Source organism: Antrostomus carolinensis, unplaced genomic scaffold, assembly GCF_000700745.2.
Source record: "Antrostomus carolinensis isolate BGI_N321 unplaced genomic scaffold, ASM70074v2 scaffold27566, whole genome shotgun sequence".
NCBI classification, from domain to species: domain Eukaryota; kingdom Metazoa; phylum Chordata; class Aves; order Caprimulgiformes; family Caprimulgidae; genus Antrostomus; species Antrostomus carolinensis.
In genome coordinates, this window is record NW_010322946.1 from 17,918 (window position 1) to 29,455 (window position 11,538).

Here is an 11,538-nt window from a genome sequence, read left to right on the forward strand (position 1 = left end):
GAAATGACAGCTTGTTCCTATCCCATGGCTAAAAAAATCTTATTTAAAGTAGCTGTATTTTAAGTTGTGTTAGTTCTTTCCAGCCATGAAACCAAATTTGGTTTAGAAAAGACACATTCCAGCCATGGAAAAGTGGTTTTCGGTGCAAGTATCTGAATTTTTTGACAATGTTTTCTAGAAGAGCAACTGTACAAAGCTGTGGGGACTCTTGAAGGAGGTTTTGCCTGAAGATGTGGCCTGAAGATGTTTTCTAGTACGGAGCTTGCAATGTGTCCCCTCCTGCTGTCAGCACTGTCGGGAGATAGGAAACAAGCCACTTGCTTGTCTGTCACTGCTGTTACTTCATTCCGTAATTATCCTCATAAGCAACAGCTTCCAGCCTCTCTCTCCAGCCTGGGTTAAGTGTCCCACAATTGTAGGATATGCCATGGGCATAATGACAGACGATGGACCGGAAATAGTTTTTAAAGACCTCTCAACATTTACTTCCTAAGGCCCAACTCTTAAAATACTTGAAATGGAGAAGAGAAAAATCAGTTCCTGCGGGAAGGAAGAGATGCTGGGGTTTTTTTTTCCCCAGTTTTACCATGGGCGTCACAACGTTTTCCATGTCACAGCTGTATTTGGAGGAAGGGGACAAGAATACATTTTAGGCATTAGTGCATGGCAACTTTCTCTTGTAAGAGTAGAAATATTAGTGTGAGGGGCATGCATTAACCCCCCTTTTTTTGTTGATCTGGATGAACAGTGCTCAATGGCTGAGATGTTCTCCAGAACCTCTCAGAAAGCTCTCGTCTGCTCTATCAAAAACCTGCTGTTGAAACCAAGGTTCAAATGCTGGTAGGAGAGATTGAGACATGGTATGGGAAGATCTGTGGCATTCTTCTGGGTGAACCACCCGTCTCCTGTGTCCCCTGAGCCAGCAGTTATCTTCCAGGGACTTTGTTTGGGCTGATGTCACTGGGTCCTTGTAAGGTTTTGTTTCTAAAGACAAAACTACTAGTTTCTCTGCTTTCAAGAAATACAAAAGTAGGGGAGATGGAAAGAAACTAATTGGATTGTGATGTTAAATTTTTTTGTGGTCTGTTCTGCAGTGATGAGTAGCTTTGTCTGACCAGCACTTTGACGCTGCCAGAGGTGAATTATCACGAGGTCAAAAATACTAATGTTATGAGTCTCTCAAAGCATGTTTCATTTTCCTTTATTTGGTCAAGGTCATTTCCTCATTTGGGGTGAAAGATGCACACTTATCCTGTCTTCTGGAGAGAGAAATGGGTTAAAAATGGTAAAATTGTGATAAGTTTTGAGGCCAACCAAACCCATGGCAGTTCTGGTGGGGAGGAGGGGAGGGCTTGGACAATGGGCCACAGCACTGTGGTCTCTCCTTGCTCAGGCTTCCCAAGGTTTCCAAAGCAGGTGCTGTGTGCGGTGATGAGTGGGGACCAGGCACCTTCCCAAAACCACCCCTGGATGGACACTTGGTGATAGCAATGGCTGGGGGAATGAAGATGACAGGAGGGAGAGTGTTAGAAGACAAGGTGCTGAGGCTGGCAGTGATCTTCACAAACATCTCCAAAATGCCCTATCAAAACGCTGTGTTTCTTTTCTGCTGTGGCCAGGGCTGTAAGGGAGAGAAGCTGAGCAGCTCTGACACCTTCAAAGTGTACCCTCCTGTTTTTCATGGGTTGGTCTGTGTTGCTGTAGCCACCATGAACTACTGAGTGCCTCATCCCTGACTGAAGTATCCTTCAAACCTGTCTTCTGGCAATTTTTATAAATGACGAGGGGGGACAATAAAATGGCATTAATAAAAGCTGTTGGCTCCTTGCATGTCATGGAACAGTGAGAGGAGCCTGCGTTACCCACTGGTGCTGGTCCAGGCTTTGCCCTGGGCATGGTGTACCCAGCAGAGCAGCCCCGATGCCCAGCAGCTGCTTCACGGTACGTCCCATGGCTTTCCCATGGTAGCAGAGCACGCCTGGGCACGTTTATCCTTGCAGCGTGCCAGTGAGGAAGGAGATGCTGTTCCCACTGGAGGGGTGGGAAACATGAGCTCAGGGTGCTGTAATTTCTGCTGGAGAGCAGGGGGGTGTCCCAGAAAACACATAATGGAGGGTGTAGAGAGGTGGGGTGGATGTGTTCAACCAAGGACCAAGTGACAGGACAAGAGGAAATGGCCTCAAGTTGCACCAAGGGCAGTTGAGATTGGATGTGAGGAAGAATTTCTTTGCAGAAAGGGTTCTGAGGCATTGGAAGGGGTTGCCCAGGGCAGTGGTGGAGTCCCCATCCCTGGAGGGATTGAAGAGTTGCACCGTGCTGAGGGACTGGGTTAGTTGGGGACTTGTCAGTGTTGGGTTAATGATTGGACTCGATGATCTTAAGGGGCTTTTCCATTACTCACCATCCCCTTTCTTCCCACAGACCTCAGTGGTGTGAGTGTGGGGGTCCCCAGTGACCTGGTGGGATTTGGGGCAGAGGATGCAACCGCTGGAGCAAACACAGCGTATTTTGACACCCAGAATTGCTGTTGACTTCTCCGTGTATTCAAAGGTCTAACCCAAATGTGTTTAGATGTTTAGATGGTATGGGTTTTGGAAGCCAGGTAATGACAACATCATGGGGTGGTTTTGGTGAAACTGGGAAAGATCTGGTCCCTGATATGTGTGTTACCAGCAGGAGGAGTTGAAATGTCACTGTCACTAAAATGCCACCTGGAGACCAACAACATGTACAATTGTGCAACCACCAACAAATGAGGAGAGGTCTTAATCAAGACAAGGACAGGAAGCAGTAAACAAGCCAGGCTTTCAAACTGGGCAAAGATGCGACTTTGGTGTGGCTTAGAGTGGCTCTATCCTGGAGAACTGTGAACCCCTTGCAGGGGTTGCTGGCTTTCCCTCACGTCCCACGCTTTGGGATTGGAGGAGTAAGTTATGTTTTATGGTGCCAAGTAGAAACAAAATGAAGGTTTTTTCCTTCTGAAGGGCCTGAGCAGCTCCAGGACCTGCTGCAGGCTCTCAAATAGGAACACTGGGGGTTGGAGGCTCAGTGACCATGCAGTGGAGATAATACTGGGACAAACAATCTGTCGGCAGATCCAGCTGCAGGTGAGTCCATCGGCTCCCGGTGGCAGCAGGCATTGCCCTGCCGAGGAGAGGACAGCATGTGCGGCGTTTCTCAAGCCTGTCGGGCTGTGCCACGTTTGCTTACGGGCGGCTGGCTTTATAAGGAGGAGGTGCAGGAGCTTTCTCTGCTCCTTCCTGAGGTTGGGTCCAGTCTCTCCCCCTAGCACAGCCTTTGCTATGGCTGGCCTGAATGTCTCTATTGCTTTTTTTTTCCTGGTTGTTGGGGTGTGCCAGGTGCTCAGGTGGCTTTCCAAGAGGTTTCTGTCTCCTGGACCATATGGCTGCCTTGCCAGAGAACTCGCTGGCTCATTACAGTTGTGCACGAGCTGCCTGGAGCTGAGGATGCTGGTGGAGATAGGCCCATGGGGTGGTGGCTTTGGCCTGGACGTGGTCCTGACTCTGCTCTTCCTCCTCTTCACAGTTCACGGTGCCTCTTTTGATGGAGCATCTGCCAACCCGACTGTCACTCTCCAGGAGTTCCTGCTTGTTGAGTCCAACCTTGCCTCAACCACTGCCAAGCTGCTGGCCCAGGGTGTGGGCACGGGGATGGGCTGGGCTGTCACCAAGCTCTACTGGTCCTGGGAGCTGACGCATTTCCACCTCATCCAGAACCTGATCGTGTCGGAGTGCAGCTCCTCCATCCGCACGGCTCTGCACCATGCTGCCTTTGCAGAAGGCACCTGCTCTTTCCTTTTCCACCTTGTCCTTCTCAAGTTGCACTCGAGTCACACCATGTACCGGGTCCCTGCGCTGGCAGCGACTGTCACCTTCCTGACTTACACAGGTGAGCAGCACCAGCCTTTCTTTTTCAAAGTCATTTAGAAAAATACCTAATTTTTCTATTTTCTAACAATATCTGGGGGAGAAACGATCCCTTTTTCATCTTCCAGGACTTGAGAGATAACAATTATGAAAACATTTGTTTTCTACTTATTTGGATGAATATTCATTTTGGGATGAAGACCACGGCAGGAGAAATGTTGGCACATCTGAGAGATGCAGCTACTGGAGCTGGGCAATAGAGATGCTCCTGGCATGCAGGAGGTGTTGGGAGTCTCCTGCTCCAGCTCTTTGTTGGTCTTTCATGGGATGCAAATGAGACTGATGGCCATACTTCTCTTCTTACACAGCTGGACCATTCACTGGGGCTTTCTTCAACCCTGCCCTGGCCACAGTCACCACCTTCCACTGCTCAGGGAACAGCTTTTGGGACTATGTCCAGGTTTACTGGCTGGGTCCCCTCGCAGGTGAGATCTGCCTGGGAGTTACCTAGGGATAGGGGTTGGGATGGGGGGCGATGGGGAAGGCAGAAGTCCTGGGTGTAACAGAAGCTATTTCTGGCAAAGGGCTGAACTTGGGTCTTGCCAGTGGCAAGTGCCCTTTTCTGTCCCCCTTCCCTGTCACTTGAGTCATCCCTTTGCTATCCATTTTTTAAAATGCAATTTCTACATGGTTTATGGCCCTTTTGGGTCAAAACAAGCCTCACTGTGATATTAAGGACGCAATGGTCACATTCTCCTTAAAGTAAAATGGTTAAATTCTCCTTCGAGTAACATAGCAAGGGTCTTTCAGATACTGTCAGTGGGAACTTCAGTGGTGCTGAGCTACTTTTTGATCATGATGAAGGTTGTGGCAAAGGCCTGAAAATCACTGCTCAGCCGTGGGGTGGGTGGAGACGCTCGATGTAGCACACGGAAAGGGTCTGTGCTCTCGTTTCAGGGATGCTTGCTGCCCTCTTGCTCTACCAAGGCAACATCCCACGACTCTTCCAGAAAAACCTCCTTTACAGCCAGAAGAGCAAATACAAGATCCCCAAGGCAAGGGTGATGGCGCATTTGGAGGGTGAGGAACCACAGCGGAAGAGGAAAGGGGAGAAGAGCACCTCTGAGCCTCGTCCCTGAGCTGCTGATGGGGACCAAGGAGTTCCCTGCAGCCCCTCTCCTGGGAGTGGGTTTTCCAGCGTGGAGGATGTTGCTGCTCATCCCGCCCAGCATCCATCCTGCCCATTCCATCCCCACTGCAGGGTGAGGGATTTTATTTTTAAAGTATCACAAAGGAGTTGGCCACGCTGGCCTTGTAGGATGTCTGAATCCCTGAGCTCCTTTGGGAATAGCTTTGAAAGTCTTCCTGGAGAACTCAGAATGTTTTAAGCCTGCATCGCTAGCTTGGGGGGTGGTGTGGGGGGAAAGAGCTCTACCACTTTTGCATAAATTGTTGGTTGCTTTGTATTGCCAGGAAGCTTACGGAAAGTCAGGGCCATTACATGGGTAGGCTTGAGCAACTCCCAGGTTATTGCATCATGCAACGCTCGAAATAACCTGACTGGGTCTCTTGCAACCGTAAAAACAAAGCGTAAACCAGTAACTGCCTTGGAAACCTGGGATAAGGAGGAAGCAGGCTGTGATCTTTCAAGTTACTAAATGGATATTGGTAAAAAATTGGTGTTCTTTGAGTTAAACTGAGGTCCTCGAGTTGCGCAGCCTGAACTTGGCAGTTTCTGGAGAGGAATTAAAATTGCTCCAGGGCAAGGGAGTTCACTGGCCACAGGAGACCCTGCTCCTCTGTGGACGTGGTGCTTAGTCTGGGTTTTGTGTGTGGGTTTTGTGTGTTGTGAGGCATCAAGAAATGGTGCACAAAGTCTCTGTGGTTAAAAAACAAGACCCAGGCAGCTGGTGTGGGTGAGCAAGTGCATCCTAGGGCTCCTCTCCATGTCTACATGAAATATTCCTAAAGATAAAATTATGGTTTGAGGAAATAATAATAAAAATCGATGATGTTAATGATGCTTAGGTGAGTGATGTTGTTCCTGGGAGCTCTGTGGGGGGTAGATCAGCCCGTCTGGTCCCTGAAAGTGGAAGAAGCCATGGAGATGGCCAAATCAATGGGATCAGCTGCAGCAATGCTGCACAGGGAATTGGAGACCCAACCCCTGTGCAGCAACCCTGGAGCAGGGCTGCTGGGCATGGCTGGATACTGAGCTTCTGCCCTCCCCCTGCCAAAAATGCTGCATTTCGCAGCAAGTACAGTCAATTTTGCAGGATTTCTCTGGGGTTTATGCTTTTCATGTGATGCTCTGATTGTACAAGTGTCCCTGCCCTGGGTCTCCTTGGCTGGAGGTGGAGGAGGGAAGATCTGCTCCTATTTTTTGAGTTCCAAACGGTGAAGAAGGAAATGGCACCCGATTAAAATTGCAGGAAGGTGTCAGGTTTGGGACCCAGACACGCCATCCCCCCTCCTCCCTGCGTCCCCACTATGTCCTCTGTGGGGTTTTGGGGATGACCCTGTCTATGCTGCCTATGGACTGCCGATCTCCCTTACTCGCACCAGGGATTGTCCTCTGGGGTGATCCACAGACCACCCAGGAACCAAGAGGGGAGCTGGACCTCTGCAAACCATGCGACCACACCACATCCCAAGGAGAGAAATGAGGGAAAGGACTAAGGCAGCGATACATGGCCATGCCTCAGAAGGGAAATTTTATGGAACAAATAACACCTCAAAAACCATGTAGCTAACATGCCCCAAAAATGCCACCCCCACATCGTACCTGACTGGATGCTCGGTGCTTCCCGGTCCCTCACGGGGAAGGGCAGTGGGAACACAGTCTGGTTTTTATTCTGGTTAAACTGTGAGCAGGAGATGGGGCACTTTTGGGTGGAACCCAAAACCTCTGAGACTCCACATGGCTGGCCAAGGGAGAGCCTGAGATGCTCAGATCTCTGGCAACTTTTGCTGAACCTTTTTTGGTTTGGAAATTGTGTCGAAAATCCTGAGCTGGGGCCTCTGTTTATCCAAACTGATTTGCTGGCTCTGCTTTTGATTTGAGGATCAGTGTAGGCTGTGAAATGTATGGTTGACTAGCCCACCACAACCCATTCTTGTGGTATTTTTCTCCCAGGCAGAGCGTAGAATGTTCCTACAGCCACTCCAAGTGGTGGGTTGGGATGTCTGGTTGCAGAGATGCTCACGAGACTGCTCTTGGACCTCTGGATATTTAACTTACAGCCTGACACCACAGTGTTGGCATCGGCTCTGGGCTAGGATGTTGATCCTATAAATGCAGTGTACAAATGCAGCATCTGAAGGCTACATGCAACCACAGAGTCAGGGCAAAAAAACACTGATTATTTTTTTATTTTACTTTTTTTCCTTTTTTTTTCTTTTTCTTTTTCTTTTTTTTTTTTTCAGCACATTTTCAGATATTTGAGGTCTGTTTCTTGGGCTGCTGAGGAGATTGTCTAGTGGGTAGACTGATGTAATTAAGGGGAGCTTAATAGGAGTGACAAGTGAATATTGTTATTTTTAATTAAGAGGCTGCTTTTCCAGCACAGCAGCATTAAGACGTAGTGGAGGAGAGCTGCAGCTGGACAGACAGACTTGTTCCCAAGCTGTAAATCAAGCTCTGCAGCTCTGAGTTACAGCTCAGCCTTGTGCTGTCATGATCTCTGGCTGGTGGGAGCACCACGTGAAGGGCAGCAATTCCCAGCTGGAACAGTACCCTATCCATGGGCTCTACAGCTGGGTGGCCTCTTTGCGCTTGAGATATGTCCTATCTCCTTGCCGTTCCCCAGCTCTGCATGTCCCCAGCACGGTGCTGAGGACTTGGGTTGTCCTCCTGGTTCTGTTCATTGCTGCTGAAGTTGGTGCTATGCAGTGCAAAGCCCTGGGTCTCCTCCTCCAAGGCTTTGCCTGCCAGTCTGGGGTTTTGCCCTGTTTGCTCAGGACCTACCCCGGAAGAGTTGTGTCAGGTTGAGCCCCTGGGACCTCTCCATGCAACAGCAGAATGCAGCACCCAAGGGCTTGTGCAGGGTCCTGCACAGACAGAGATGGACAGGGGCTCTCATGGGCAGTAGTGTCCCAGCCTGCCCAGCCCACCTGGGGCAGAAGAAGCCCCCGAGGCAAGCACCTTGCCATCTTCACCAAAGGCAGCTGGACAACGATGAATGGAGGGAGCAAGGAGGTTCAGTTTTGGGTGGCCTCCAGCCTGTGCCGCAGGACACTGCCCTGCCGAGAGGGAGGATGCTGGTGGGTTTGGGAACGCTTCTGGGGAAACTGCTTCTTGTAGAGAGCGCTGCTGTACTGCAGCTCGGGGGTCACCAACCGCCGGCACATCAGCTCTGTCTCCTTGTCCAAGCCCTGCTTGAGGTTATAGCCCAAGATCCTTGCATTGCCATGCTGCAGTGGCCGCAGGGAAGAGTCCTTGATGTCCTTTGGGGCCACGCTACCCATCCCTTGCAGACAGGTCCTTGCCAGCTCTGCCTGCCTCTCCCGAAGCACCTTTACTTCTTGCTGCATGCGCTCTCTGCCAATGTCTCGGTCAATCCTCTCCCAGAACGTCCTGTTGAAGTAGGTGTAGATTTCCCAGTCCAGCTTGTTCCACTCCTTTATCTTCTCCACGATGGTGTCTGAGAGGTGGGATTTGGTGCTGCTGTCCCTGATGTTGAGTGGGAAGGAGACGACGCTGTCCAGGTCCCAGCATAGCACCTCCTTCAGCAGCACCATGGACTCATCAAAGTACTCAGAGATGAGGAGCAAGTCAAAGGCCGCCTCGATGGCATTCAGTATGAGTTGCACCCGCTTGGCTGAGACTTCTCCATCAGGGTTGAAGCCAAAATCAAACGTCATGAGGTTCCTGGCGTAGTGGCTGTCACCGTCCGCAGGGTTGTAGAAGCGGAAGGGTTGGCTGAGGAATTCCTCCAGGCTGTGGGCATGGGAGAAAGCTGACGTGCCCTTGTAGTATGCGAAGGAGGACTCCATGAGCTGCACAGGGTTCCTCAGGATGGAGAAGTAGACAGCTGAGCTGGACACCACTTTCTCCACCTGCAGAGGAGAAAAAGGAGGTTTTAAAGGTGGGATAGGGAGAAGGGACTGGAAGGCACTAGCTCACTCACAGTCCCCTGCTGGAAAGCAGAAACACTCACTGGGGTTGGAGATGGTGGGTACTGGGAGGGTTTTAGGATGCAGCTCATCGAAGGAGTGTTTGTGTCAGCTCTAGGGAGCCCCAGAAGAGGTACATGGGGAAAGCAGTGATCAAAGCTCCCTGCTACGTGCTGCTACAGCTGGGTGGTGTGTTCGGGCTTGAGATATGTTCTATCTCCTTGCCATTCCCCAGATCGGCATGTCCTCAAATAGCACCCAGAAGGATGGATCCTGGACAGGGCTGACCTGAGCTGATGCACTTAGGGCATTCTCCTCTTGCTGGGCCTGTCCAGGGAGCAAGACATCTCCAAGGGCCCACGAGACAAGAACGACATGATAGTCTGACTGCTACAGATGCTGTCCCCTGGCTTGTCTCAGGTCACAGCACAATGATTCATCAAACCTGTTCACAGAAGCTCTCAGGAGATGTCCATAACATGAAAGATACCTGGAGGCAATTCTATCTCTCTTTAGCTTCATCCCTGAAGAGTTTACATGCTCTACAAGTGTCCCACCTTGCTCCCCACAAGCCTCTCTCTCCCTCCCCTGTTCACCCCTCCCAAGGCATCGTGGCTTTGCCCGTACCTCTGGTTGCAGGAATCGCATGTGGTGGCAGAGGATGTTGAACTGCTTAGGGCTCTGGGGGGAGAAGCCCTGCACAAACTTTGCCAAGAAATGGTGTGGGTAGAAGAGCTGGTTGCCACCTCCAATTGGGAAGGCGAAGGTCAGGTTGTGCGTCTCGCCAAAGCGGAAGAGGACATTCATGACAGTGCTGCTGGCGCTCTTGTGGACTTTGAGGAAAACAATGTCAGTCTTAGGCTCACATGTCTCCCCTTGAGAGGAGACCCCTTTGGCCTGCTGGCCTTCTCTAAGAGTCACCTCATCACCCTTAGAGACTTCTGTCCAGCTTGGGAAAAATTCTCTCTCCAGGTCTGTTTTGTAAAAGTCCTCTGCTTGTGGAGGTTGAGCTGAAGTTGGCAAGGAGTGTTTAAGCAAGCTGCTCCACTGAAGGTGTGGGGAACCTGTGGTTTGAGGCTGAGACTGGCTCTGTACCACCACCTGCCTCATTCCTGGTGGTGATGTTCTCCTATGCTCCTCTGAGGTCATCCTGTTTGCAAAGAATATGAACTTGCTGGTGATAGCATCAGCATCTCCCCACACTGCAGAGATCCTCCCAGGAAGACTTGGAGAAGGACCCTTTCTGGTTGCTTTTCTCAGGCCAGGAAGCTGGGATTTCAGCCTCATGGATGAAGGATGGGCTTTCACCTTTTTGCTGCTCTCCACAGGCTGCCATGTCCAGTGCTCCCCTTGGCTGCTCGGGTTGCTTTCCGGCATGGTCTCCTGGCTGAAGTACATGTGCATCTGAAAAATGTCCTGCACGCTCTCAGTTGAAGTGGGGTCTGGCATGGCTTTCCTCTTCCAGTGCGGGATATTGTCCTCCTGCAGCAGGTTGGGGGTCTGGAGGGCATAGCCGAGCCCCTTCTGGTTGTGGTCTGTGGTCTGCCGCAGGGCATGTTCCAGCTCGCACCGGCAGTTTCTGTTAACAGGGAGGACGTGAGGCTCAGCTGCAAATGGGCAGAGGATGGAAGGAGCATACAAAGAGGGCTGCTCCTCTGCAGCTCAATGAAACCCCCCCTGAAGACCCCCCAAAGCATGTTTCCCTGTCTTTCTTGGGATGGGTGGCATTGCTGGTGGGTGTAGGACTTGACCACTGTCCTGGGAGGTTGGGGTGGGTGCTAGAAGAGAAGGATGGGTCAGCAGTGATGTGCTAATGCCTCTGCCCCCCTAGAGCACTGTGGGCTGGTGGAAAGGGGCAAAGCAAGAGGAGGCAAGGAGAGAGAAGAGCAGGTTGCCTGCAAAAGCTGGAGGAAAGTTTGCAGATAACCCCAGATTGGGAGGACTGGGAGAATGCCCAAGGGCTGCAGAGTTTTAAGACCAGCCAGGACAAAGCCCAGAGCAGCCTGGGTCCGGAGAGGGCTCAGCTCTGGCCAGGGTGTAGGTGTTGGACGTAAGAGCCCCAGAGGGATCCTCTCCTATTTGCATTTTCCTCCATGGCTAAAGAAGACATTGTTGGGTGGTTTTCAGGAGGATGGCTTTGAGCCCACCTCAGCGGCCAGTGAAAGGCTGGAGGATGAGGCGCAGGTTTGCAAGCCTGCTTGGGACCTACCTGAGAGGCTGCAGCTTCTCCACGACTTGAAGTGTGATCACGAGGAGGATGAGGAAGCTAAAGAAAACCCAGAGCCGACCTGGCTGGCACCTGTATATTGCTTTCGCCTTCCTGCAAGGAAGCAGACATTTCAGACCATTAGCAGGTAGAAGAAACGTGTGTGTGAGGCAGAGGAGAAAGAGGCCTTGAGACTTTTTACAATTCTTTTTTTTTTCTCTAAGTAAGGTCATGCTTTCACAGGTGAAAGAGGTACAGAGGCAGCGATAACCAACAAACCTCAGAGGCTGTGCTCAAGCAGTGTACCTTAGTGGAAATTTCCAGCTGAGA

The 11,538-nt window shown here is 50.9% G+C and overlaps 2 protein-coding genes across 2 annotated transcripts; one reads left to right on the top strand and one right to left on the bottom strand.

Annotated features, from left to right (window-relative positions):
* The first annotated feature begins 3,196 nt into the window (after window positions 1-3,196).
* On the top strand, window positions 3,197-5,026 carry LOC104526864 (aquaporin-12). The gene is made up of 3 exons (XM_010170437.2): window positions 3,197-3,909; window positions 4,256-4,372; window positions 4,845-5,026. The coding sequence occupies exons 1-3, from the start codon at window positions 3,303-3,305 to the stop codon at window positions 5,024-5,026; spliced, it is 906 nt and encodes a 301-aa protein (XP_010168739.1). The 5' UTR covers window positions 3,197-3,302.
* Window positions 5,027-8,087: 3,061 nt separating this feature from the next.
* On the bottom strand, window positions 8,088-11,322 carry LOC104526865 (galactose-3-O-sulfotransferase 2; the record flags this gene model as incomplete). The annotated part of the gene is made up of 3 exons (XM_010170438.1): window positions 8,088-8,945; window positions 9,630-10,581; window positions 11,212-11,322. Coding segments are annotated over 3 exons (1,921 nt in total), but the record flags the coding sequence as incomplete, so codon positions are not given.
* Between the last annotated feature and the right edge of the window lie 216 nt (window positions 11,323-11,538).